Source organism: Odocoileus virginianus, chromosome 9 (genome assembly GCF_023699985.2).
Source record: "Odocoileus virginianus isolate 20LAN1187 ecotype Illinois chromosome 9, Ovbor_1.2, whole genome shotgun sequence".
In the NCBI taxonomy this organism is placed as follows: Eukaryota; Metazoa; Chordata; class Mammalia; order Artiodactyla; family Cervidae; genus Odocoileus; species Odocoileus virginianus.
In genome coordinates, this window is record NC_069682.1 from 61,721,029 (window position 1) to 61,748,155 (window position 27,127).

Genomic DNA, 27,127 nt, shown 5'->3' on the forward strand with positions numbered 1-27,127 from the left:
CACCAGGGGAACCCAAATACCATGTGATATCACCTCCATGTGGAATCTTTTAAAAAACGATACAAATGAACTTATTTACAAAACAGAAATAGACTCACAGACATAGAAATCAAATTTATGATTACCAAACAGGATGAGGGGAAGGGATAAATTAGGAGTCTGGGATTAACAGATACACTGTGTAGAATGGGCTTCTCTAGAGGTTCAGTGGTAAAGAATCCACATGGCTCAGCGACTCAACAACAACAATAACAAACGTTATTAAATTGATAAACAATAAATAGATAGATAAATAGATAGATAGATAAATAGATAAACAATAAGGGCCTACTGTATAGCACAGGGAACTATATTCAATACTTTATAACAACCTATAATGGAAAAGGATCTGAAAAAAAAAATATATATATATATATATAGCTGAATCACTTTGTTGTACACCTAAAACCTACACACCACTACAAACACACCTAAAACTTACAAACTACTTTGTAAATCAAACTTCCAAAAAAAAAAAAATTAAGGCGTCTATAAACGTGTATAAATGTTTGCTGAAATGGGCTGTGATACAGCGCCTTAGAGAATCGAGGGAACCTGGCTTTCACTTCTGCAGGCCTCTCTCTCCAGCTCCAAACCACAGGGTTGGGACAAAAGGCTAACAAAGCCCGGCAGCCTAGATCCGTCAACCCTAGCAACGCTGAGGGGCGGAACCGAGCCCTCTGGTTGCTCAGGAGCGTCACTTCCGGGCCCCAAGGTCTCAAGAAATCATTTCCGGGGACGCGGCGCGGCGGCGCGGGAGGTGAGTACCGAGGCGCCCGCGGTCGGTCCGGGCTTCAGGGCGGGGCGTAGTCGCCGAGGCTGTGGTACAGGAACGGGGATTAGGCTCCGGCGCCGCTGCTCCTGACCCGGAGGCGCTGTTCTGCTGGCCCGGGGACTGCTCCGTGTTTGGCGCAAATAACTTCCTGGGTCGCTTGTTCGGAAGTTACTTGCGGAGGGCAGTTTGACTCCCAGGGGCCGAGGGCCTTGCTTTGCTTGTGTCCAGCGCCTTAGCTCTGAGTTGGGACCAGACCTGGTGCTCCTCACAGTTGTGACCTGGCCTTTCTTCTCAAGGGCGGAGCATTCAGAGGAGCTCCGGAGTCAGTCTGGCTGGGGTTCGAGTCCTTAGTGTACCGTATTACTCGGTAACTGTGGGCGAGCTCTGGTTGCTTCTCTAGTTCTGTTTTCTTCTCTGTAAAATGGGTGCATAGAATTGCTTGTAGGATTAAATGAGATGGTGAATGCAAAAGGATTAGTAAGTGCACAATGCGTGTTTGCTGGATTTTTTTTTTTTTTTTTTTGAGAGAAGTGAGAAATGAATCTATGAAACCACACTTTTTCTTGTGGCAATCACACTTGCCGCATCAGAATGACATTTTACAGGACATCTGCCCGTCTTTTTCAGCCCATTGGCTGACAGCTTTTACTACTTTGGGAGATGGCTTATCTTTGCATAGGACAGAATTCGAACTCAGTTTTGAGCAGTTCTTGGGAATTTGTTGTAATGGGAGGGGTCTGGGTAAACAGCCCAGGGTAGTAATTCCTGACACTGATTTTCTATTCCCCATTCTGTTCCAGTTGAAGTCTCAGAGCAGAATTTTAAAGTCATTTCTTCAGAAGCCAAGGATCCCCTACCAAGATACTTGGAATCTGGGTTTTTCTGTGTTAGACAAGACTTAATTTCTGTTTGCTAAGTCTGGACATCTATACATGTCTGAAGGGTTATTTATTTTGAAATGTTGACTTTTTTCCAATAAACTTAATTTTAGAATAATTTTAGATTTTCAAAATTACTGTGAAGATACTACAGTGAGTTCCCATATGTCCCCCCACAATTTTCCCTATTAACATCTTACATTAGTATAATACTAATGTCACAATTAATGAAGCAGTATTGGTAACTAACTAAAGTCCATGCTTTCTTCAGATTTGCTCAGTTTTCTCTTTGCTTAGTCTCTTTGCTCAGATCCCACATTACGTTTAGTCATTTCTCCTTAGGTTTCTAGGACTGTAGTAGTTTCTCAGACTTTTCTTGTAGATAAACTTGACAGTTTTGAGTATTACTGGTCAGATGTCTTATAAAATGACTCTTGTTTGGGATTTGTCTGATGTTTTTCTTATGATGGCATTGGAGTAACAGGTTTGGGGGAGGAAGATCCCGGAGGTAAAGTGCCATTTTTATCACCTCACAGAGTATACACTATCCTGTATGTACCTCACACTGTCATAGTAGGGTACATACTGTCAGTATATGTCACCAATGTTGATGTTAACCCAGATCACTAGCTTGAAGTAGTCAAGTTCTTCCACTATAAATTTATTCTCCTTCCACCACTTTTCCATATTGTACTCCTGGAAGGAAGTCATTATGCACAGCCCATCCTTAAGGAGTGTGGAGTTATACTTCACACTTTAAGACAGATTATCTACATAAATTATTTTAAAATCTTGGGAGGTTTGTTTGCTTATTAAATAATATCAGTACGGCCTTGAATAATTCTTTTCATACTTCGAATTATAATCCAGGGCTACTCAATTTGTTTTGCTGTGCAGATTGTTCTGGCTTTGGCAATCGAAGTGGGTCTTATATCTCTTTGACACACCTTGATCAATGTGTTTTGTTTTTTTGAACACTTTCTTACTTTCTGTTACAGGCTTGTCTTATATATTTCCTGCTTCAGTCCTAGAGTTAACCATTTCTCTGAGGAGCCCCTGGTTCATTTTCTTGGAGAATCGTATTAGACACCAAGATCTGGGTACTCCATGTGCTTATTGCTACTGTTTGGTATGCCCACGTTTCTAGGCCCTCTCAGTAAACACATAGCAAGAGATGTATGTGTATAGACTAGCCTCTCCTTCCCCGCCCTCTCTGTCTCTGTCTCTCTCTCTCTCTCTATATATATATATATATGTAGCTGTCTGTATCTATAATAATCTAAATATGACTTTGTACTGATATCCACAATGCTTATCTATCCACGTGCATCATCTAGCCTCCTCTGGCTTATCTATAACCTTCTACTCCCAACTGTAACAAACCTGGCTTCCACCATCTACCATCCATTTACTTAATTGTGCAATTCCAGTGTATGTGTATAGTTTCAGAATTGTTAATCTGTATCCCATGTGGAAAACAACAGAGCCCATGTACAGTTCCTCTTGCTTTTAGTCTTCTAAATTCCATCTGTTTCCACAGTTACTGAGGTCAGCACCTCATTCCCCCTACCTCTTCAGTGAAATTACCTCATCCATTTGTAATATATTTAGACTCAGAATGTCACATTCTACATTCCATCCTGGACACCTAAATGATTTTTTGAAAAATATTTGTGTACATTAAAGTTTACCCTTTGTGCTATAAAGTTCTGTGGGTTTTGACAAATACTTACAGTCTTAGATTCACCGTTGCAGTATCATACAGAATAATTTCACCTTGAGGTCTTATTGGTAATTTCTCTCTTTGAGATTTCATCCCAGAAATCCTGTTGGCCCTCTCTTTAAAATGTATCTATAACCTGAGAATTTACCGCCTCCACTGCTGCCTGGTGCACGTGTGTCTTTTTGACTAGTAATTATTGTTTAGTTGCTAAGTCATGTCCGACTCTTTTGCGACTCCACGGACTGTAGCCTAACAGGCTTCTCTGTCTGTGGGATTTCCCAGGCTAGAATACTGGAGTGGGTTGCCATTTCCTTCTCCAGCGGATCTTCCCTACCCAAGGATTGATCCTGGGTCTCTTGCATTGCAGGTAAAGGACTCAGTTCTTTACCACGAGCCATCTGGGAAGCCCTTTGACTAGTATAGTAGCCTCTTAACTGGTTTCCCTGTTTCAGATTCTTGTCCCTCTGCGATCTGTTCTCAATACAGCAGCCACAGGGACCCTTTAAAAATGAGTCAGATGATGATGTTTCTTTGCTAAGAACCTTCCAGAGGCTCCCCTTTTACCCAGAGTCCTACTGGTCTTACACAGCTGCTCATTTTACATTCCTCTGATCATAAAGTTCATTTCCGCCTCAGACCTTATCCCTTGCTCTCCTCCATCTTGGGGTACCTAACATGTTGAAATAACTTGTTCTTTCGCTTTCTTCTTTGCCTCTGCTGAAATGTTGCCTTCTCAGGGTGGCCTTTCCCTGATCCCCTCATATAGAATAGCACCCCTTACCTCCCTCTCTATATTTTCTCATACTACTCACTGCCAACATTGCATTCTATCTTTATGTGTTTGGGTGCCTCTGATTGGATGGAAACTCCACAGCAGGGACTTAGTAACTCTGTGTTCAGTGAATGAATGTCTCAGACCACTGGTGTCTGATATTCACGGATGAGCCTCAAGGGGTCTCAGGACCCCCAAACCCATAAGGTCTGATGACCTTATGAAATTATCTTTTCCATGTTTGATAATAAATGGGTCTGTACTTTTTATTAAATTCCAGTAGGGGTATGAGTTTCCCCATGTGTAAAGAAAAAAAACAAAACCTTTGCTCTTAAGCAAGTCTGGAGCACCACAGGGTTAGAGACATAGCGGGATGTTCAGCTTTGCCCTGATTCAGTGGGTGAGCCTGCATAAGCCCTGTGCCTCTCAGCTCCCCCTCCTTGTTAAATGAGGCTGCTCTTTAAAGATGGGAAACAAGCGTAGGTTTGATCAGTTACCAGATATTTGTGTCAGGCCCTGGAACAAACTCAAAATGGACCCTCGGTTCCAACTACCTCAGGAGCTTATAGTGGAACAATACGAACATTAGACTGTATGGTATTTCTCAAATAGTAAGAAGTGAATTTTGATCCAGTACATGCATGCTGGGATGTAGATGGATATAACTGGAAAAAAAAAAGCTTCAAGATATAATGCTCACCCTTACTAATGTGATATTTTCTATTGTACTGGCTAATAAAATTAAAAAGTGCCAGCGGCAGCCCTCTTAATGGTTTCCATGGCTCACTAATGGGCCAAAACCTGCAGTTTGAGAACCATTGACCCCCGGTGAGTTTTCAGTCTTACCCACCAGCCAGTTTGGATCCCGACTTTGCCACTTTTCAGCCAAGTGATCCCTGGGTAGGCCACATAACCTCTTTGAGCCTTGGTTTCCTTGTCCTCATTAGTAATACCCCCTGTCCATAGTGGTTGTGAATTGAATGAGTTAGACTGTAAAGTGCTGTGCTCATCTGGCAGGTGATCTGCTGTGACAGTGGAGGGGGTGGAGGAGCAAAGCCTGTCACAGAGTCTGAGAGCTGAGAGCCTCTTCGTAGGGAGCCGAAGGATGAGTAGCACTCTTGTGACTTCTGTAGTCAGGAAAGGAAAACCCAGAAACCCAGGCAGGCAGGCGGGGAAGTAAAGCCTGGGTGCAAAGAAAACGAGACAGAAGTTCTTAGGCAGACACACAAGCTGTATAGAGCATTTTATGTTTTCTTGAACTTTACTACAGCCACCCTCTGATTATACGTGTGCTGTCCAGTCTGGGAGTCCTCTAACCACATGTGATGATTTATAAATTAATTGAAGTTAAAATGAAAAATTCAGTTCCTCAATTCTCCTTTAAGTGCTTACTAGCCACATGTGGCTACCATATTGGAGAGCACAAGTATAGAAGATTTCGGGCATTGCAGAAAGTTCTCCTGGGCAGCATTTTAATGTGTTCAGTTCAGTCGCTCAGTTGTGTCCGACTCCTTGCAACCCCATGAACTTCAGCACGCCAGGCCTCCGTGTCCATCACCAACTCCCAGAGTCCACCCAAACCCATCTTCATTGAGTCAGCGATGCCATCCAACCATCTTATCCTCTGTCGTCCTCCTCCTGTCCCAGTCTTTCCAGCATCAGGGTCTTTTTCAAATGAGTCAGCTCTTTGCATCAGGTGGCCAAAGTATTGGAGTTTCAGCTTCAGCATCAGTCCTTCCAATGAACACCCAGGACTGATCTTTAGGATGGACTGGTTGGATCTCCTTGCTGTCCAAGGGACTCTCAAGAGTCTTCTCCAACACCCCAGTTCAAGAGCATCAATTCTTCGGTGCTCAGCTTTCTTTATAGTCCAACTTTCACATCCATACATGACCACTGGAAAAACCGTAGCCTTGACTAGACAGACCTTTGTTGACAAAGTAATGTCTCTGCTTTTTAACATTTCATTAGACTCTATAAAAGTCTTATGAAGAGAGCAGATAGGGCATGGATTTTTCTTTCAGATTGTATTAATTTTTTTCAATAAGATTCTCCCCTGAATTAAAACTTATGGCCCCTTCACTTTTAATAGCAACTATTTGCATTTTATTATGGCCTCTTTTGATCTTTAGCCAGTGAAATCACAATTTTTACATGGTTGCAGTGATAGTGTTTATGTAATTGTTTTCTTTTTTCGTGTAACATAATTTTGCAAAGACTTTCTGCTGGCCTGATACGCAACATCTGTATTTGCTATTTAAGCCAAGGGGCAATATGCCTTGATGTACCATAATTGGGTTAACGGCTTCTTTATTGTTGGACACTTGAGTTGCTTCCTGGTTTTCAGTATTATGAATAGCACTGCCATGAAGTCTTTTTGTACCTGAAGTCTTTTTCTTCTTTTGAATTGTTTCCTTACTGTAAATTCTAGGAAGTGAGTTACTCAGTCAAAGGCTATAATAATCACTTTTATGACTCTTGTTATGTATTGCCTAATTGCTATTAAAAAAAAAAAAAGCCTAAATGTATTATAGCTTTGAATACATTATTGTTTGGCTCCTGAGAACATCAAGTCTCTAGATTGGTCCAAAGTGTAGCTAATTGGTAATAGAAGCAGAGTCTGTGCCCTTAGCCTTACTCTTGGCCCTATGTTTTTATTGTATTAGAAATATTCTTAACAATGTTGCTGTTAGTAACACTAATAAATCTAAATATTGATAAGCCCCCCTAGGCTGGTTACAGCCTTAAAGGTAAAGTTTAAGGCCAAGGGCATTTTTAAAAAGTGTGTATTTATGAGGTGTAACTGAAGAAATGAGAGAGCTTTTTTTTATACCTTACAGTTCACACAGCACGAGGATACAGTGCCCTGTTGGGGCTGTACGTTTCCTCTAGTGAAGCTGTTCTTGCAGCTGCCTTGGAATTCACTTCAGAGCCAGTGTCTGAGCCGCCACAAACAATCTGCTGAGGCTCTGAGTGTCATACCTTGTATTTGACCAAAAATGGTATTCCTGGGCTTGAGGCGCCACCTGATTCACCACCCTGGGATCCAGATGATGTTGGGTTCTTTCCAGAAGTCAGATCTTTTCTGGGAGGATAAGATCTGCCAGCTCTGAGGGTTTGGGGGCAGGGGAGTGAACCTCAGACTTTGAAAACCATTCCCAAGGGAGACAGGAGTGGTGTGGAACAATGGCCACCTTGTCAGCACAGGTGCGTGACCTTCCTAAGAGACTAGGTTAAAAGGCCATGTGTATTTGCATAAACCCCCCAGCCTATTCACTTCAAAGATCATTTTTGTCATCCTTTAGTCACTCCGCATTCATGTTGGAAGAATGTTGCAGAGCAATGAAGCGTCAGAGCCAAACTGGAGGAAGCTTTTCGGGCAAACACAGAGCCACACATAGGGGTGTAATGCAGGCCACGTGTTTAATCTAGTTTTCTAGTAGCCATATTTAAAAAGTAAGAAGAAACAGGTACAGTTTTTTGTGTGTGGTGCAGTATCCATAGCATAAAATTTATCATTTTAACCACTTGTAAGTGTACAGTATGTGTTACCATCACCACTATTTCCAGAACTTTTTCATAATGCCAGACTGAAACTCTGTACCCGTTAAACAGTAACTCTCCATTCCTCCTCCTCAGGTCCCTGTAACCTTATAGTCTAGTTTCTGTCTCTATGAGTTTGCCTATCCTAGGTACCTAGCAAGTGGAATCATGTAATATTGTCCTTTTGCGTCTGGCTTATTTCACTTACTGTGTTTTCATGATTCATTCATGTAGTAGCATGTGTCAGAATTTTATTCATCTCAGTATTAATAGCTGAGTAAATATGTGTGTGTCTTTGTGTGTGTATATATACCACATTTCGTTTATCAGTTCATCTGTTGATCAATACTTTGTTGTTTCCATCTTCTCATTATTGTGTATAGTGTAGCTGTGAACATTGGGGTACAAGTATCTGAGTCCATGCTTTCAATTGTATTGGGTATATATACCTAGGAGTGAAATTGCTGGATCATATGATAATTTTAGGTTTAAGTTTTTTAGAATCTGCCAAACTGTTTTCCAGTTTGTCTTTCACCCTCTTCATAATGCCCTTGGATGCACAAAAATTTTCAGTTCTGATGTAGTCCAGTTTTTTTTTTCTTTTGTTGCCTGTGGTTTGGCATCTAAGAAGTCATTGCCAAATCCAATGTCATAAAGATTCCTCCTATGTTTCTTCAATAAGTTTAATAGTTTTAGCTTTTAAGTTTAGTTCTTTGAAACATTTTGGGTTAACTTCCGTTCATTCTTCTGCATGTGGATTTCTAGTTTTCCTAGCACTGTTTGTTAACAAAACTATCTTTTCCCATTGGATGGTCTTGGTACCTTTGTTCAGAGATCAGTTGACTGTATATGGGAGGATTTACTTCTGTGGTCTTTATTCTGTTCCATTGGCCTAGATTCTTATGCCAGTATCACATTCTTTTGATTATTGTAGCTTTGTTTTGAAATCAGATTTCACATTTTGAAATCAGAAAGTGAATCCTCCAACTTTGTTCTTTTTCAAGATAGATGAAGTTAATAATTTATTTAGCCCAGTGTATCTTTTCAACATGCCATCAATATGGATTCAATATAAAACATTTCTAGTGAGATATTTTGCATTCTTATGATCATCCTAACTTATAAATTGAGTGTGTATCTAACTTAACAGCCATCTCAGTTTGGACTAGCTGTGTTTCAACTCTCCATAGCCACATGTGGCTCTTGACCGTGATATCAGGCAGCTTAGATTTAGCAGAAAGTTGCCTTGTGGCACAGATTCCTGAAAACACAAAGGGCTTTGGAGTCAGATGGGTCTGTTTCCCCAAAGTTTTCCCCTTTCTTGAGAAAATTGGGGTGGGCCAGAGGAAGCCACTCATGGGTGCTGTGGTAGAGGGGGAGCAGTTCAATCCTACAGGATAGGAGGAGGGCGGTAAGAAAAGCATGCTGGGGAGGTGACATGAGTTCAGCCTTAGAGGTAGAGTGGGGACTTGGCCAAGCGGTCAGAGTGGGAAAGGGCGTTCTCGACAGAGGATGCAATTTGGGTAAAGGCCCAGGATTTGAGAGAGCTCAGTGCTCTTGGAGAATTACAGGCAGGTCTTTCAGCTCGACTAGGGTGTTAGGGGTTGGGGGCTCTGGTGAGAGGAGAGTCTGGAGAGGTGGATTGAGACTGGACCTGCCACCACTGACCACCACTGCTCCTGTCATCTGTGTCCCCAGCATCTCTTATTTGGATTACTGATAGTAGCCTCCTCATGGGTCTCCCCGTGTCCACTCTTGCCCCACTTAAAATGTAAGTCAGATCATGTCACTTTTCTGCTCAAAACCCTTCTGTGGCTTTACATTTGACTTCGTAAAATCAGAGGGTCAGGGTGCTTCCAGGTCAGTTCCACTCCTCTCTGTCGTACCTCGTCCTCTCCTCCCTGCATTCCTCTCTGGTCATTTTGGGCTCATATCCCTGACCAGGGGCCTCTACACTTGCTTTTCTCTCTTGGGATATGCTTCCCAGAGATGCCACCCCGCCTCACTCTCACGCTTCCTGTCTCCACCACTTCGTTCCTGTCTTGTCTTCTTATCACTCTATACAAAATAAAGTGATGCCCTTCTGAAGCTTTTTGTCAAAACAGTGACCACTAGCTGGCATGTTCCATCTGGATGAGTTCTTTGTCTGCCTCTGTCCTTCTGTCCTTAGAGGTCGGCCTTGAGAGAAGAGAAGACTGTTTTGCTCAGCCTTCAGTGCTTGGTGTTCAATGGGTATTTGTTGAGTGAATGACTGGATGTATAAATGAACAAGTAAAGAAGCCTGAAACAGAGTAGACCTTCAGCAAATGTATGTTGACTTGAGATTTTTGTTGAAGTGTTTGCATTTATTTATTTTCTGTAACTTCGTATTTGGAAAAGATTGAAAACGTACAAGAAAGTTGAAAGAATGGTCCAGTGACTCTCCGCATATCCTCCATTTAGATTCAAGAGCTGTTAACATTTCACCACAGTTGCTTTACATATTCTTGCATGTATGTGGGCGTGTTTGTGTAAGTGGACCCGTTTAAACATCAGTTGTAGAAACGTGACATTAACTCTTTGAATTTAGAAGCTGGCTCTGGATAGCAGTGAGTTGGAGGGGACCTCAGGCAGCAGGCAGCTGGGGCCATGGCCTCCGAACTGGACTTCTCCCCTCCCGAGGTTCCCGAGCCCACGTTCCTGGAGAACCTGCTGCGGTACGGACTCTTCCTGGGGGCCATCTTCCAGCTCATCTGCGTGCTGGCCATCATCATTCCCGTTCCCAAGTCCCACGAGGCGGTGAGTCTTTCCCTGTGAGCCTCAGCTCCTCGGGCTGGGTTCTGGGTCCTGAAAATTACAGACTTCACAGCAGTGAAGACTAGCAGGGATTATGAGGGGCTTGATTGATTTAAAGTGTCTCCAAATTCCCACCTGGTGGCATTGGGCCACGTGGTTCATACCTTATTTGTTTGCATATGTGTGAAACAGATTTTTATTTAGTACCTACTTACTATGTGTCAGACTCTGCTGAAAGATGTGGGGTCTGCCCTCAAAGAACTTCTAGTCTTTGGGAGAAGGGCAGATATGAAACAGATACACGTTTCCCTGTGAAGTACAGGGTACTGAGAAGGTGTGTAACAGGGGGAGGACCTGAACTTACACTCCTCCCCCAAGGAGAAGGAACTGCATGTGTAAGGACCCGAAGAATGAAGGAATGGGCTCACCCCTGAATGCAGGTGCCTGCGGCCAGAGCACAGAGGGGACGTGATGAGAGGTACAGCCAGAAGAGTGGGGGTGGGGGCCCAGGGGTTTTAAAGAAGAGAGTGATGTAATCAGATTGACTTTCTTGTTATTTCGACTTTTGTTCATTAGGTCTGTTTATTCTGTAGCTCTACAGCCTCCTTCCTCCACCCTACCTTCACTTTTCTCGTGACATTGATTTGTTGGAGAAGGTAGGTTGTCATCTACCACATCCAGGATTTGGCTGATTGCTTCTGTGTGGTGTCATTTGACATGTTCAACTTGTTCCTCGTATTTTCTGTCAATGAGAAATGCAGTCTAGAGGCTTGATTCAGTTCAGATCCAGTTATTTAGTGAGAACACCTCATAGCTAGTGCTGTGAATGTCTTGCTCTTTGAAATCAACAGGCACTTAGTGTCTCTTTGTCATATAGAGATTCTAAGATACCTGTGGGTTCAGGTGGTTATAGCTGATCCCTCTGTTACAAAATCTTCATCCCTCTTTCACCTAAATGATTTTAGCATCCATTGATCATTGCTTAGAGCCATTCTTTCCTTCTGCATTTTATTAGCTGGAATTCTTCAGTCAAGAAGATCTTTTCATCATGCCTATATGATTAGTCTGAAATGCTGTTCATAGTAAAAGGCAGGATAAATGCTTGATTCTTTCCCTCTATTAGTTTTCAGAATTGTGAGTTTGGACTCTAGCAACCTCCAGTCTTGACCAATAAAGCTTTGATTTTCAATGGGAACCCCATCCAGTTGTGTGAACGACTGTCTACCAAGGGAACCCATTAGAGACTCATTGCCTAGGGTTTTAGTGGGGACAGGTCACATACGCACCCTCTGCCTAACACAAACCAAAATTCCAGACTTCCAGCAGGAAGACAGGTTTTCAGCATAAACCATATTGTTTCCACAGACAGGTTAGGCATAGTGAGCCATTCTTATCAGTTCTGGGAATTGTGGGAACCACCCAAAATCCAGTTTCCCAAATGTCAGCCAAAGGGCCAACTTTGCAAGCTGGGTTTTCTAAGGACTGCAGTTTACTTCTTTTAAAAAATGTAAACTTTGTTCAGCACACCTGAAACATACTTACTATACCTTACAAGTAACTATGTTGTTTTTCTCTATTAACAGTAAGATTTATAATGAAATTCACCATTTCTTTATGTTTCTTTCTGTGCCCCAAAATACGTCCCAGTAGGGATGTATATTCAGAGTACTGTGTTTATAAGCCTTTTCTTCACATTGGTATACTCCCACCATGACATAACATTGATTTGCTTCATTTTGTTTTTTACTTTTAGAGGTTTTTCCTTTTGATTTAATTTAAAAATTATGTAAAACTTTTATATTATAAACTTTCCCAAAGTCAAAACTATGTAACAGGATGCAGTTTCAGAAATTTCCTTGAATCTCTGTATCTTCCACCCTTTCCCCTTCCTCCCCTGGTAGGTACCCATTTTTATTTAATTTATCCCCCTTTCGTTTCTTTTTTCTGAAGATGTATGCAAATGGATATGTGTGTGTGATATTTCTTTATTTATTCATTTATTTTCTCCCATTGATGTACAAACGATACTAAACACAGTTTTATGTGCTTCCTTATTTAACAATATATTCTGGAGATACATATCTTGGAGATGACTGTGTCCCAGAGATCCTGCTGGTGTAACTGGGAGGAACTCTGGCAAAGGGGGGTTTGGGGTGAGGATTGGGAAGCAGCATGCTGGGTTTAAACATGGGTTTAAAAGCCTTTAACAAAGGCTTTTAAAATGTCCAGGTGATTCCATCAAGTAGGCAGTTGCATCTACTGTTGTATATGAGGAGGAGGGTCTGTGCTGAGTGTTGATCAACATTTGAGAGTCAGTAAGATATAGTTAAAGCCATGACAGAGGATGAGGTCTCTTAGGAGGGAATGTGGAGCAGAGGCAGGAGCTAGATGGGCCTCTGGGTGAACAGCTTGTTTCTCCCCTCTGGACAGCTGCTCCAAAACAGCAGGAGAGAGAAGGGCTGAGCCTGCCCAGAAAAGAGATAAAAGACCACATATTTCTCATTCTCAAGGAGACCTTCCCAACTACACATGCCCAGAAAGGCTCCTTGGAGGTAACAAGAGAGGCGTCAGCTTGTAGTAAGTGATGTCAGCTTACCCATAGGCCCCTTCGCTAGAATCCATCTTGGCTAAGAGGTGCATGGGTACACATGGAAGGGCCTGAGATACAGTGATGCCAAGGACAGACTCGGAACCAGGCAAAGTAAGATTATCGGCTGAAGGAAACCTGGGAGAAACACCCTGTAAAAGTGATTGTAATAAAACCACCATGAGGGCGAAAGTCTCTGAGCCCACCTGTGTCATAAGTGCTTTACTTGTTTCACTTTCAGTTTTCCCAGCACCATTTATTGAAGATGTTGTCTTCTCACAACTATATATTCTTGTTTCTTTCATTGTAAATTAATTGACCATAAGAGCATGGGTTTGTTTCTGAGCTCTGTTCTGTTCCATTTATCTATGTGTTATCACAATACCGCTTTGATTACTGTAGCTTTATATAGTCTGAAGTCAGAGTGCATAATTCCTCCAGCTCTGTTCTTCTTTCTCACGGTTGTTTTGGCTATTTGGGGTCTTATGTGTTGCCATACAAGTTTTAAAATTATTTGCTCTAGTTCTGTGAAAAATGCCCTTGGTTTTTGACAGGATTTCACTGATTCTGCTGATTGCCTTGGGTAGTGTGGTCATTTTAACAATATTGATTCTTCCAATCCAAGAGCGTGGGATTTCTTTCCATCAGTTTGTGTCATCTTCCATCTCTTTTGTCAGTGTCTTATAGTTTCCCAAGTACAGGCCTTTTGCCTCCTTAGGTATTAGTAGGTTTATTCTTAGGTGCTTTATTTTTTTTTGACATCATGGGAGATGGGATTGCTTCCTTAATTGCTCTTCTGATAGTTCATTGTTGATGTATAGAAACACAGCAGATTTCTGTATCATTAATGAGCTCTTGGAGTTCTCTGGTGGCCTCTTCAGGATTTTCTGTGTATGGTAGACAGATAGTATCATCTGCAGACAGGGAAATTTTACTTCTTTTCTAATTTGAATTCCTTTTATTTCTTTTTCTTATCTGATTGCTTTGGCTAGGACTTCCAGTGTTGTGTTGGATTAAAGTGGTGAGAGTAGGCATCCTTGTGTTGTTCTTGACCTTGGAGGAAATGGTTTCAGCTTTTCACCATAGAGTATGACATTAGCTGTGTGTTTGTCATATATGGCCTTTATTATGTTGAAGTATGTCCTCTCTGGGCCTACTTTCTGGAAAGTTTTTATCATGAGTGGATGTTGAATTTTGTCAAAAGCTTTTTCTGCATCTGTTGGGTTGCTCATACGCTCATATTCTTCAGTTTGTTAATGTGGTATATCATGTTGATTGATTTGTGGATTTTGAAAAATCCTTGCCTCTCCTGGATAATCTCTCTTAATCATGGTGTATGAACCTTTTAATATACTGTTGGATTTGGTTTGCTAATACTTTGTTGAGGATTTTTGTGTCACTGTGTTCATCAATGATATTACCCTTTAATTTTCTTTATTTGTGGTATCTTTGGTTTTGGTATCAGCAACCTCATCTTTTTTTAAAAATTAGAATATAATTGCTTTACAATTTTGTGTCAGTTTCTGCCGTACAACATTGTGCATCAGCTGTATGCACACGTGTACCCGCTCCCTCTGGAACCTCCCTCCCACCCCCCATCCCACCCCTCTAGATCATCACAGAGCACCGAGCTGAGCTGCCTGTGCTATGCGCAGCTTCCCACCAGCTCTCTGTTTTACCCATGGTAGTGTACATATGTCCATGCTACTCTCTCAATCCATCCCACCATCTCCGCCCCTCCCTCTCCTCCCCATGTACACAAGTCCATTCTCTGTGTCAGCGTCTCTATTCCTGCCCTGCAGATAGGTTCAGCAGTACCATTCTTCTAGATTCTGTATATATGCCTTAATAAACGGTATTTGTTTTTCTTTTTCTGACTTTACTCTGTAACAACCTCATGTTTTAAAATACAAATGTGGTACAAAACTTCTCATTTTCTTTTATCTTCAAGTTTAGGGGAGTAAGGAACACAAATGTCTTTGTAACTGAAGGTTCCTGTGTTAACGTTTTTTGCTTCTGTTTGTTTTTTGGTTTTTCAGTGGATCAGTAGCAAAAAATATGGTACCATTAATTTGACTTTTTATTGATGTGTCATGCCCGAAAATGGTCCTCAGTTATGCAGGGATTCCATTGCTAGCTTTCCTCTGCATGCCCCCTAAGGCAGCCTTTTCCCAAACTCTTAACTAAATGGAAAGGAAACACCAAATTCTATGTGTATAAACAGCCTTACAAAGAGAGAATGAGTGCTAAGACTGTGGTTAGAGATTGTGCTCAGCAGCTAGCTGTGACTGGAATTTGGATAGGGAGGGAAAAAGAAAGGGGTTTTAACTTGGGGCTGGGGCGCCCTTGTGGAGGAAAGAAAGGAGCCTGTGGGAATGGGGACAGCTGTGGGGACTCTAGGCAGCTTGAGAGCAGGAGCAAGGTACCTGGAAGCTAAAGGTGACAAGGAGGTGGGAGAGGGTGGGGTGGGGGGCCCAGAGAACAGTCTTGTTCTCTCAGCCACATTGCTTAGGGGAAAATCATGCCTCTTGCTTAGCCTATAGAAGCAAGGTTTATTAGTGGCTTTTTGGGTCAGAAGATAATATTTTTGGCTCTAGATGATGGGAAAGGCTTTGAAAGGCAAAAGAATGTCTTTCCTGTTGCTCCAGTAAGCCGATTTTCTGCAACTAGTTTATGACTTCAGTATTTCAATACTTAGCAGATTATTTGAAAGCTCTTTTGGGGGTAATCAGGGAAGGAAAAAAAGAACACATAGAGAAATGCTTCCCACCCCACCCCCCCTTTCTTTTCTGTAGTAGGAACGAGAACGAATTTGTAAAATTAAAACCAAAGCCCCTAGAATCCTAAGCCAGATGAGAACGTTTTCTCATTGACACCTCATTAAACTAAGACCCGAGAAAACAAACATTTGTTTGAGCCTGATTGAGGCCTGAGCCACATTTAATCCAAGCATTTTCTTGTAGGCCAGGTTCTAAAATCTAAGAAGGTAGATCCTTGTACCGTTTCTGTCAGTTCCAGGATGCAGCTGTGTTTCATCTCTCATGCTCAGTCTGATTGTTTGTGTGGTGGCCGTGGTGGAAAGGATTCTGGGGCTGCTTTTAGGCTCCACAGTAAAGAAATTATTCGTTGATGTCTGCCTTGAGCTAGGGACTGGCGAGTGTTATCATGAATCGCCTTTTCTTGGTCTGGTCTGTGATTCTCTCTCTGGCTGTTCCCACCTGGGGAATTTTCAAAGGCCTGCTCTGTACCCATGGAGATTCTGGTTCAGTTCTCTGAAGCCTTGGATTAGAAATTTCTTCAAGTGCCCAGGTGATTCTGTTTTGCAGCCACTGGTCCTTAGACTGTTTCCCTGAAGCACAAACCAATTTGGGGAGCCCAGGAGGTGTTCAGTTCTGTGTGTGTCAAGTTTGTAATAAAAGGTGGCATCCAAGTGGGAAGGGAAAAGCTGGCAAGAAGTTGGGGGTGGAGACCTGGGGATTATTTTAACCAACATAGTATTACTTCTTGAAACCCTAAGAATGAGTCGCTAAGCCTTTCAAGGGAAATGAAGATTCAGGGAAGGCCTGGACTTGAGACATGCCTGGCTTGCTTGAGGCAGTTCTTGTGCAGTGTAGAGATACTGAGAAGATATGGGTGGTCTCCCTGAGCAGGGATGCAACTGGGCCTCTGGAATGGGTGGGACCCGATCACTCACATCCCCTCTGACTCCCTTCCTGTGAGTCTCCTGTCTCTCACTTCTCTTGCCCTCCTTCCTCTGCTCACTGTTCCTGTGATAAGGTAAAACATGGCCACTAACAGATTCCCAAGTTTGCATCTTTCACCTGCAGCCTCTGGAGGCTGCCTGCCTGCTTGGTCCCAGTTCCAGTATCCCCAGAGAAGGAGCTGTACCTGGGATCCAGCTTGGGACCGCTGTGGCCAGTGTTGGGGAGGGCAGCATCCTGCAGTGTGACCTCTGGGCGGGAGTGGGAAGTCAATTCCCAAGGGAGCAGGAGTGCCATGCAGACAAAACTGGGGTCTCCATTCCTTTTACTCTCTTGGAGACGGGCAGACTAGTGTACAGAGGACTAAGACTGTGGTCTCGCTGCAAACCCCTGTGTGGTTCAAGGAGGACACAGACTAGGCTGAGTGATGGAGGAAAGGCTGCTCCACCTGATGATGACATGTTCAGACTGCCCTCCTTCAGAGCTGGGTTTCAGTAGAACTAAATTCTTAGCAGAGTGCTGGATCCCTAGGGTGCCCCTCGATAAAGACTGCAGAAACCTGTGAGCTTCCTGCAGTTGTGTGCAAAAATGCTTCCATGCTTAGTCACATTTTCTGGGAAGATAAACTATCGCTTTTCTCCCAAGTGGAGGGCAGTAGTTTGAATGAGGTGGGCGCCACGTTCCAGGAGTGAAGGAGTAGGTAATGAGGAAGCGAAGGTCAGGAGTCCTCTCCATGTTCCCCGCAGCCTACCTGAGCGTCCTCCCCAAGCTTCTTTTGGATTCGTTTCTGCCCAGACTGTTGATCCTGTCCATCTTGGGCAAGCAGGTATTGGCTTTTTGTTCAGTGACTCATGTCGTAGGTAGTAATAGTTCATCTGCCAGTCACAAACTCTCCTAGTAGTTTAAATGCTGACTGTTCTCAGGTTTTCATATGTTTATGTCACATATGCCTAGCCAGCCGCAAGCCCCTCAGCAGGTGCCTTCACTCCCACCCTGCCATCTTTGCAGGCTTGCCTCAGTCTCTTCTGTTAATGGGGACTCTTTCTGTTGAAAACTCAGAAACTTGACTCCAGCAGTTTCCTTAGAAAGAGGCTGTAGGGGACTTTCGTGGTGGTCCAGTGGCTCAGATGCCACGCTCCCAAGGCAGGGAGCTTGGGAAGATCCCACAGGCCGCACCTATGGACGATCCCGCCTGTGGCAACAAAGGTACCAATGCCATCATTAGGACCCAGTAGAGCCAAATAAATAAATAAATAATTTGTTAAGGAGGAGAGAGAGACTGTATTGGCTTTTAGAGCTGGGAGTTTCAAGGCACAGCTGGATTCAGAAGCTGGAAGATCATCAGGGCTCCCTTCGTCTCACCATCTCCTGCCTTCCCACCAGTGTTGTCTTTATTCTTAGGTCCTTGCCACACATCAGCAGAGTGGCTGCAGCAGCCCCAGTCTGTGTCCTTGTTGCTCATGCTTTACAAGTGAAGAAAGCCATTTCTTTGCCTCTGCTCACTTTCCAGATCTCATGGAAGGCCTCTGCTTGGCTGTGGCCTGGCCACATGTCTATACTTTGCCTCATAGGTGGGAAGAGACATTGGGTACCATTTCTGGCCAGGCCATGTTTAACTGGCCATGGCTGTGACCACAGTGACTGAGAGCCCCCCAGAATTACATGGGACAAGGAAAGAGCATGGCCTTGATGGAGCGGGGGTGGGGGGCAGACAAAGATAACCGGTGCTTAGCACTGTGATCCAGCGGAGAAGAGCTCACCAGAACTGATGGCAGGAGTGGTGGCTTTCCATGCGATGCCCACGTAGACTTCACTGTCAACCAGGAAGCCCTGAGATGGATGGAGCCTTCCTGAGGTAGTAGGGCCAATGCCTGGAAGTTCCTGTTGGGAAATCCAGCATGGAGGTCTTGATTTGATTTTATTTTGTTATCTTGGTCATGCTGTGTAGCAAACTGGATCTTAGTTACTCAGTCAGGGATCGAACCCGTGCCCCCACCATCGGGAACTCAAAGTCTCTTAACCGCTGGACTTCCAGGGAAGTCCCAGGTCTTGATTTTAAATCAGCCCCCGATTGCCAGTGAAGGCTGCCGTAGTAAATAGTTAACTTGGGCAGGGTGTATGCCTATTCTCAACACCTCAGGGGGTAGTCTTACAGAACCACCTCTGCAGTTCTGCCCTGTGTTTTTTTAAGCTTGGGAGGGGTTTGCAGTTGAATTGGGCAGCAGGGTGTTTTTTACTTAATGAGCCGTTCTCAAGAGATTGCCACGCAGTGGGTAGGGCAAAGGTCTAAACAGGGTCTTGAGAGGCTTACCAACTCATGGGAGAGACGGCCGGACATGCATGAAGCCACAGACCAGCTGATGGGCGGGGCCCACAGGGGTGCTGAATCATGTCTGGGGTAAGCTCTGTGGGCCATTCTCTCTAATCACAGCTCTCCTCGCCTGCCAAGCGTGTCCTGGACTCTGTCTCTGTTCGCCTGTGGAACTCACATGAACAGCTTCCCCCTCTTGATTTCAGCTAGTCCTGTCGCCTGCCCAAAGCCAGTGCTAGTCCCAGCCCCGCAGGGTATCCCAGCCACCACCCTGCCCAGGGCTTCAGGCAAGAGCGCACGGCAGGGCAGGCTGGAGCTTCAGCCCCGGGCACCTTCCCCTCTCCGAGCCCATGTTTTGAGCTAGAAAAGGACGGCATTCACACTCGACCCATGTGGTTCTTTTTTTTTTTTTAATTAAAAAAAATTAGAATATAGGGGCTTTACAGTATTGTGTTCTGCTGTACCGAAAGTCAGTCAGCCATACATACACATATATCCCCTCTTTTTTGGGTTTCCTTCCTGTTTAGGTCACCACAGAGCATTGAGTGGGATTCCTGGTGGCTCAGACGGTAAAGAATCCGCCTGCAATGCAGGAGACTTGGGTTCAGTCCTTGGGTGGGGAAGATTTAGAGGAGGGCATGGCAACCCACTCTAGTATTCTTGCCTGGAGAATCGCATGGACAGAGGAGCCTGGTGGGCTGCAGTCCACGGGGTCACAGAGTCAGACATGACTGAGTGGCTAAGCACAGCACAGAGCATTGAGAAGAGTTCCCTGAGTGTATCTATACAGTAGGTTCTCATTAGTTATTGATTTTATACGTGATCGTGTATATATGTCTGTCCCACACCATCCTTGAGGATCGGGTGAGATAAGACCCATGGGGCTGCCTGCGCACAGCACAGGGTCTCCTTTGCCAGGATCATTTCAGAGGAGAGAAGAGCTTCAGTCTGTGTAGAATGACATTTTGTCCTGATTTATTGGACTCAGTCCACCCTGAACTGTATAATGGAAATTATAAAAATTCTGTGTGCTCTCCCTGCTGGAAGAGATTGGATGCACTGTGGCACAGATTCGATTATTTGAAGCTGATGAATAGCAGCAATTTCCTGGCCTCATAAGTGGCTGTGGAGCTGCTTCATTATTGATGAGGCCTGTGTCACAGAGGACGCCTCCGCAGACCCAGGAGCTCCCCGGGTGGAGGGGTTCATTCACCCCTAACGTGAGATTGCGGGGGGCACTTGCTGCAGACGAGGCGCAACTGAAAGGTGGGGCTGTCGTCTTCGGAGTCTGCCGTCTGCCTGGCTTGCACCAGCAACGCACATTTGAAGGGGAATGAGAAGTCAGCCATTTATTTGGAGTCACTCTCGCTAGCTAAGAATTTGGAACTTGCTCTGTGTGACTAGGACCCCAGCAGCTGAATCACGTGTGTAACAGCTGCCTTCGTTTCCCTGCCCCTTTCGGGGAAGGGGCTCTTCCCCACTGGCTGAGTCTCCAAGTCTTGGTTAGCCTCAGTTTCCTGGCCTGTGAGATAGGGCTCACAGGGATGGGCTCACCAGGGTGGTGGGAGGCGCAGCAGCTGATGTTTGAGAGGCAGTCACATGGCACACATCAGGAAGTGCACCTCCTCTTGGTTCCCCTGACCCAGAACCCGCGTGCACTGGGCGCAGATGGATGGCCGATGGGTGCTGAGCACCTGTGCCGAGCTGGAAAGACGCAGAGCATCTGGGAGTTACTGGCTGGCCAGTCGCCCAGAAGTGACAGAGTGGGCTGCATGAGGGGGCGTGCCCAGGGACAGGGCCAAAGCTGCAGTTGGAATAGCTCTGGAGGCCACTCAGAGGTTCTTGGAATCTGCCTTATACGAAGAGGGAACCAGCAACACATTTAAAGCAGAGAACAGGCTGGTCAGGACGATTGTTTTAGGAGAATAGACTGAAAGCAGTGCGGTGGATGGTGAGGAAAACCTTGAGGTGGGCAGGCAGGAGACCAGGGCGTTGGGGTGGGCGGTGCAGGGGTCGTCTGAGCCGGCTCAGTAGAGTGTCCAGAGGGGACCAGGCAGAGCTGAGAGCTCTGTGGAAAGCCAAATGGACTGGCTATGGTGACAGATTGGATGTGGGGGCACGCAGGGAATGGCGAGAACGCAGAAATGGCTCAGCGGTTTGTAGCTTGGGGAATTGGGTGAGTGACAGTGCTAGAACCTGAGCTGGAGAAGAGAGGAGGAGGTCTGGGGTGAGGAGGAGACAGGCAGGTCACTCGGATGACTCAATGACTGTGTCCACGCGCCCGTGGAGAGCTGCTGTCAACTGTAGGAGCAAAGCCTGACTCGAGGAGCACTAAACCACTTTCCTGACTCCTGCCACAAGCAGGGGGTCCTGAACCACCCATCAGCAGGATCCTGAACAAGCTGTTTTTGTCAGTCCACCATCACCCGTGCTTTCAGATTTGGCTGAACAGAGAGAAAGTAGATTCATAGTTCACTCTGAGTCTTGATCTCCATCAGCCCAAGGTCCCTAGGAAACCTGAAAGAAGCTATATACCATACAGTTTAGGTCATCCTGACCCTGCTGCTTACCAGTGGAGGCAGGTCACATAACCTCTCTGAACGTCTCTTCTTTAAAATGGGGCACATTACGGCACTTTGTGAGGGAAAAATAAAACATGTCCAGACCACAGAACATGGAGCCTGGCACGTTGTAAATATTAGCAGCCGTTGTGGCTCTTACTGTTACTGTCCTTATCGATGGCTATGTCTAGATGTTGACTTAGGGTGCATATATTGGGTTTAAAATCTGCTGTGTCCTCTGTTCTATGCAAAAAGTGAGGCCTAGTCTTTTAAAATTAATTTATTTACATTGTTTTTTGGCTGTGGTGTGCGAGCTTTCTTTAGTTGTGGTGAGCAGGGCCTGCTCTTCGTTTTGGGCTTCTCTTGTTGCAGAGCACAGGCTCTAAGGCATGTGGGCTTCAGTAGTTGTGGTACACAGGCTTCCTTCCTCCACCGCATGTGGGATCTTCCCAAAGGAGGGATCGAACCCACGTCCCCTGCATTGGCAGGCAGATTCTTACCGACTGAGCCACTCAAGGAAGCCCAAGATCTAGTCTTAAGTGCTGTATTTTCATGAAGCACATAAAGCAAGAGTGAAGTTCCCATGGTTATGGGAGATCTTGTGTGTTATTTCATTCATTCATTCATTCAGGAACAGTTGAAGCCGTTTAAGGGGCTCACAGGCTAGGAGGGGAGACCATCATGAGCACATGTAATTGCATTGTTGAGGTTCCTGGATGCCTGGTGCGTCAGGGTGGAGGAGAGCATGCACCTGCTGGAGGAAGAGTGGAGGAAAAAGGCTGGACAGGGAGTAGCAGTGTGTTCCTGGTCAGGGGGCAGGGGGGGCAGCAAACCGTGGGGAGGGGTTTGCTGGGTGGCCAAGGAAAGAAGGGTGCTCCTCTTGCTTAGGGCTGAGCAGTGGAAGCCCAGGGGAGGCTGGAGAGGTGGCCTCCTTAGCTGCCATCCCAGGTATGAGACAGAAGACTGTGAGTGATGGAAGCCACTGAAAGGTTTAAGGTGGGGAGGATCTGCATTTTAGAAAAATTGTTTTGGCAGGTACACAAGTCATGGCATAAAGAATTAGAGCCTTTGATGCTTAAGACGGTGGCCAAGTCAAGGTGGAGGAGGTCAAGTCAGCAGGATTTGGTGACTGTTGGATGGAGGGGAGCAAAGGAAGGGTGGGGTCACTGGGACTCTGGTTGTTCTGCCTACTGGAGGGGGTGGGGTGGAGGAGGAAGGCCAGGCCGGCTGCAGAGGGGCCATGCTCTGTCTGCAGCACTTGAGCTGGAAGTGCCTGGGAGGTGCCTGTTCCATGCTGGGTCAAGAGAGAGATCTGGGAGGTGACAGACAGGATGAGGTGCCCGAGAGAAGGTCTGTGGAGTAAAGGAAGCACAAGGGATGACAGCTGGGTGTCCTCACCTCTGGGTTCTGAACTTGCCCCACTGAAATCGGAGAAGACCCCAGCTTTGAACTGAGAGTGGGGCTCCATCCCTGGAGATCCTGGCAGGCCTGGAAAATCCCTTGTGCAGAAACCCTTTTGTTTAATCGGATCTTGTTTGCCTGGGGCACGCAGGGATTGCCTGGTTTCCACTGGCCACGCAGGTACTGGACTGGGGGCGGTTTCCAGTTCCCATAGTCTCCGGAGGCGCTGTGCTTGTGAAGCTGGCCTGAGGCCGTCGCCCTCCTGTGGCTCTGCAGCCGTCAGCCCGTGCGCTTGGCAGTGTCGCCTCTAAGGGTTTTCTTCTTTGTTTTTCTAATGGGGTAACTTTTTTCTTCTCTTTTTTCTCTTTCCTTCCTTCTTCCCTTCCACCCTCCCTTCCTCTCTTTCATAAACAGCATCACAGCGAGGGGACTGCATGAGCTCAGAGATCTGGCCAACCAGAGGCCAGCCCCCTGATTATCTAGGGAGGATCACCCATGGGTGCTTGGAACTGGGCTGGGCATTTACGCCTGGTTTCCCCGCTGGCAGGCGAGCAGGGTGGAGAGCTAGTGAAGGCTGATAAGAGGGAGCTGGTGGACCTTTGGACTGGGCCTTAGGTGGGGACCGCCCGTCTGCAGCCACAGTCCACCCTCTTCTGTCTGACGGAAGCTAGAGGCTGGGGCCAGAAGCCGACAGTGAGCAGAGAAAGACCGAGAGTGAAGCAAGCTGGGAGCTGGCCAGTTAGGCACGAAGAAACGCTTTTCTAGAAACACCATGCTCCCTCCTTGTCTTCTGGGTCTCCTTTTTGTTTTCCCATTTTTAAACAAAAGAACACAAGTCCTGAAAACGTTTCTTGACTACAGTGCCGGGGCCAGTGGAGTGGCGGGAGCTGGGGAGGGGGAGGGGGCCACTGAATAAAGGACAGCCACTGCTCAGCCCATTGCTTCCATGAGGCCGGTGTCACCGGATGTTTAAAGTTTTCAAGAAAAGCAGGGACTCCACGTTGAATGGGAAATCTCCCAACTGGCTTGAATTCCTAAAAATAAACACTGCAGGCCAAGTGAGGTCTGCCTGTGGGCCTGACCAGGCCTGCGGACCATGGCTCGTGTTCTCTGCGCTAACTGGGAACTCTAGCATCCTTCCTAGCTGAGTGTGGCTTATCCCCAGGGAGGAGCAGACTCCTGATAGGACAGGGGCCACTCCAGAGTCTCCTCTGACAGGAGCCTGTGAAGCTGCGGCAGGCCAAGTCCCCTCCCCAGAGTCCACTTCCTTTGTCAGCCCCGTGAAGGCCAGGGCTGGCTTTGTGGTTTTAAACCTTTTTTCAGCAGCAGAGCCTTTGTTTAAACCAGATCGTCCAGGGAACAAATCACAGTGTACATGACAGATAAAAACCAGAGCTGCCCTGGACATAGAGTCTGGAGTTGTGCCCCGGGGCTGCCCTCTGCCCTTTCCCACAGGGCACCCCTGCCAGGCGCCTCAGAACCCTGTGTAGTGGCCGCGCTCTCCACCCTTCCCTGCCCCCGCCTCTGTGGCTTGAATGGGAGGAGGGGATGGCAGGGCCGGAAGGAGAGCAAGCCGCAGAAGGTCTGCCCACCGCCGCCTCCCCACCCGCACTCTGCCCAGGCCCTGCTCATTGTGTCCCATCAGCCCCTGGGTGCATTTGTGTTCCCTGGGTCCTTCCCCAGCATTTCTGCCTCCTCACATCAGCCCTGCAAGGTGCGCGTCACTGTTTCCATCCCACAGGTGGGTGAGCCAAGGTGCAGAAAGGGGAGGGGGGTTGCCCATAAGGTCACTTGGCTGGAACTGGGGGAGCCTCATTGCCCCCCAGGCCTGTGAGACTCCAACGGCCGCCCCTCCCCTCAGGCCTCCTCCCTTATCTTTCACCTGCTCCCCGGGGATTGTCCCGGAACACAGGACTCCCAGGTCCCTGTGGTGATGGTTTGATCCCTGGTTTCTCTGCTCCCGTTTGCAGAGTCATTTCAGACATGATCTCATTCCGCTGGTGTCAGGCTTGATTTGTCTAATCAGGACTCTCCTTTCTGTCACCACACAGGACGCAGAACCATCCGAGCCCCGAAGTGCAGAAGTGATGAGGAAGCCCAAGGCCACTGCTCCTTCTGCAAACAAGAGACCCAAGAAGGAGGCCAAGAAGAAGCGGTAGAAGAGGCGGCCTTCGCAGCCTGGCATGAGGGCCTGGAGGGCAGCCCTCCTGGGGCACAAGGTCTCAGGTGGCTGGCATGCCCTGTGACCACAGAGATCTGGACAATCATGACAGCGCCCAGGCCCCGGCGGGCAGACCTCCACTTCTTCCTTCTGCCTTCCTGAGCGGTTCGGGCCAAGGGGGCTGAAATACCCTGTGAACAGAGACTGTCCTGGAAGCCTCTTGAAAAGTTGGGTCAGCTCACAGAGTTCCATTTTCTGACTTAATCCCCGTGTTCTACTTTTAGTCGCCCACCTTGTAGGTTTACACTACGTTTTTCGAGTCCTTATCTACTGCTGCAAGCACCACCCTCTGCCATTATCCTTGCCCCGCAGATCGGATCTCCTGCTAATCAGTCACCTTTGTCTCTGCTTGTGCAGAGGGAACCAGGCCAGGCCTCCCCTGTTTGTTTAGGTCAAGGCGCCAAAGCCATTAGCACAATGGTCCCACTGGTGCAGCAACCAGGCCTTAAAGAGGCCTGGTCCTCCTCCGGCTGATGGAAGGGATTTGGCTTGAATGAGTGTGTATTCTTGAGCCCAGACTTCCTGAGCATCTCAAATAGGGGGTAGGGGCAGGGACTTGTCAGTCGCAGACGAACCTCTCTTCAGCCCATCACAGCACATAGAGGGTGTAGCTTTTTGCTTCTGTCTGTATCCCCTCCTCTGCCTCCAATTCCTTCAACCCCTGACCATAGTCATTTGGGGAAGTAAAGGTCAATGAATGGCCCCGCACACTGAGCCTCATGTGTGTTGTCTGTGCTGAGGGGGATCCTGGTCCCTGCCCTGGAGGGTAAGGCAGGGCACACCCATGGAGAAGAGGGTGGCCTGAGTGGGGGACATCTGGTCAGAGCAGATCTGGGATGAGTTTCAGGAAGGTTCCAGCCAACTGCTTCATGTGGCCCTTAAGTCACTGTCACTGGAAACGCTGTGAACATCCACCTGTGTGTTAAGAGTTTGCGCAGGCCAGGTCCCACTCAGTCCCTGGTCCAGCTGCCTGAGGAGGACGCCGCTTATCCTTAGAGTGGCTTGAGGAGAACCCACTCGGAGGCCTTCCGTGGCCTGGGGTGGGTCAGTTCTAGTCACATGCCCTGAATCAGCCTCCAGGGAGGAGCCTCGACCGTGGTACCTCTGAACGGCCGGCTGGTGTCCAGTTTGCCAGACACTCTCCCGAAGGTCACAGCTGAGAAGGAGGAGCTTAAGGGATGAGTGCGTGTCCTCTCCCTTTCAGAGGTGGGAGACTGAAGTCCTGACGCCTCGGGAGTGCCAGGACGTGAGTTTGGACCCAGTCCTTGGCCCCTTTCCTGATATTTAAAACTCTTCAGTGAGTGTCAGCAGGTGGGTGCTGTGATGGCCGGTCTGCCACGGGGGCCCCGGAAGATCCCAGCACCCCAAGTTTCAGGGGATGGAGGCGTCTGCACGACAAAGCACTAGACACAGCCACATCCCAGAGGAAGGGGCTTCTGCTGAGTGTGGTGTTCTCAGACGTTTACTGAGGGTCTGACACCTCACGCCACGCTAGCCCGGGCGATGCCCAAACAGGAAGCTTCCGAGAAGCCCAGTGTGCTCCTGGCCCAGTGGGAGACAGAGACGTGTACAGGCTGGGTGTGGAGAGCTGTCCAGTGGGGAGCTGTGGGAGGTGGGTGGGGGCCCCCGGTTCAACCTTGGGGGGGCAGCACAGCCACGTGGCAGAGGGGAGTAACTGAGCTGAGCCTTAAAAGCTCAACTGGAGCTAAGACCAGAGGGGAATGATGCTGAGGAGAGCAGGGATCAGACCTCTCGGGCAGATCCGTCCAGCTGCCTGGAGGGGAGACAGCTCTGGAATCGCAGGGCTGCCTCGGTAGGTCCATCTCCCTTAAACTGTCTC

At 46.8% G+C, this 27,127-nt stretch overlaps 1 protein-coding gene across 1 annotated transcript; it reads left to right on the forward strand.

Annotated features, from left to right (window-relative positions):
* The first annotated feature begins 710 nt into the window (after nt 1-710).
* MANBAL (mannosidase beta like) lies at nt 711-25,995 on the forward strand. Its single transcript, XM_020892105.2, has 3 exons — nt 711-799; nt 10,300-10,508; nt 25,118-25,995. The coding sequence occupies exons 2-3, from the start codon at nt 10,359-10,361 to the stop codon at nt 25,223-25,225; spliced, it is 258 nt and encodes an 85-aa protein (XP_020747764.1). The 5' UTR covers nt 711-799; nt 10,300-10,358; the 3' UTR covers nt 25,226-25,995.
* Nucleotides 25,996-27,127: the final 1,132 nt, after the last annotated feature.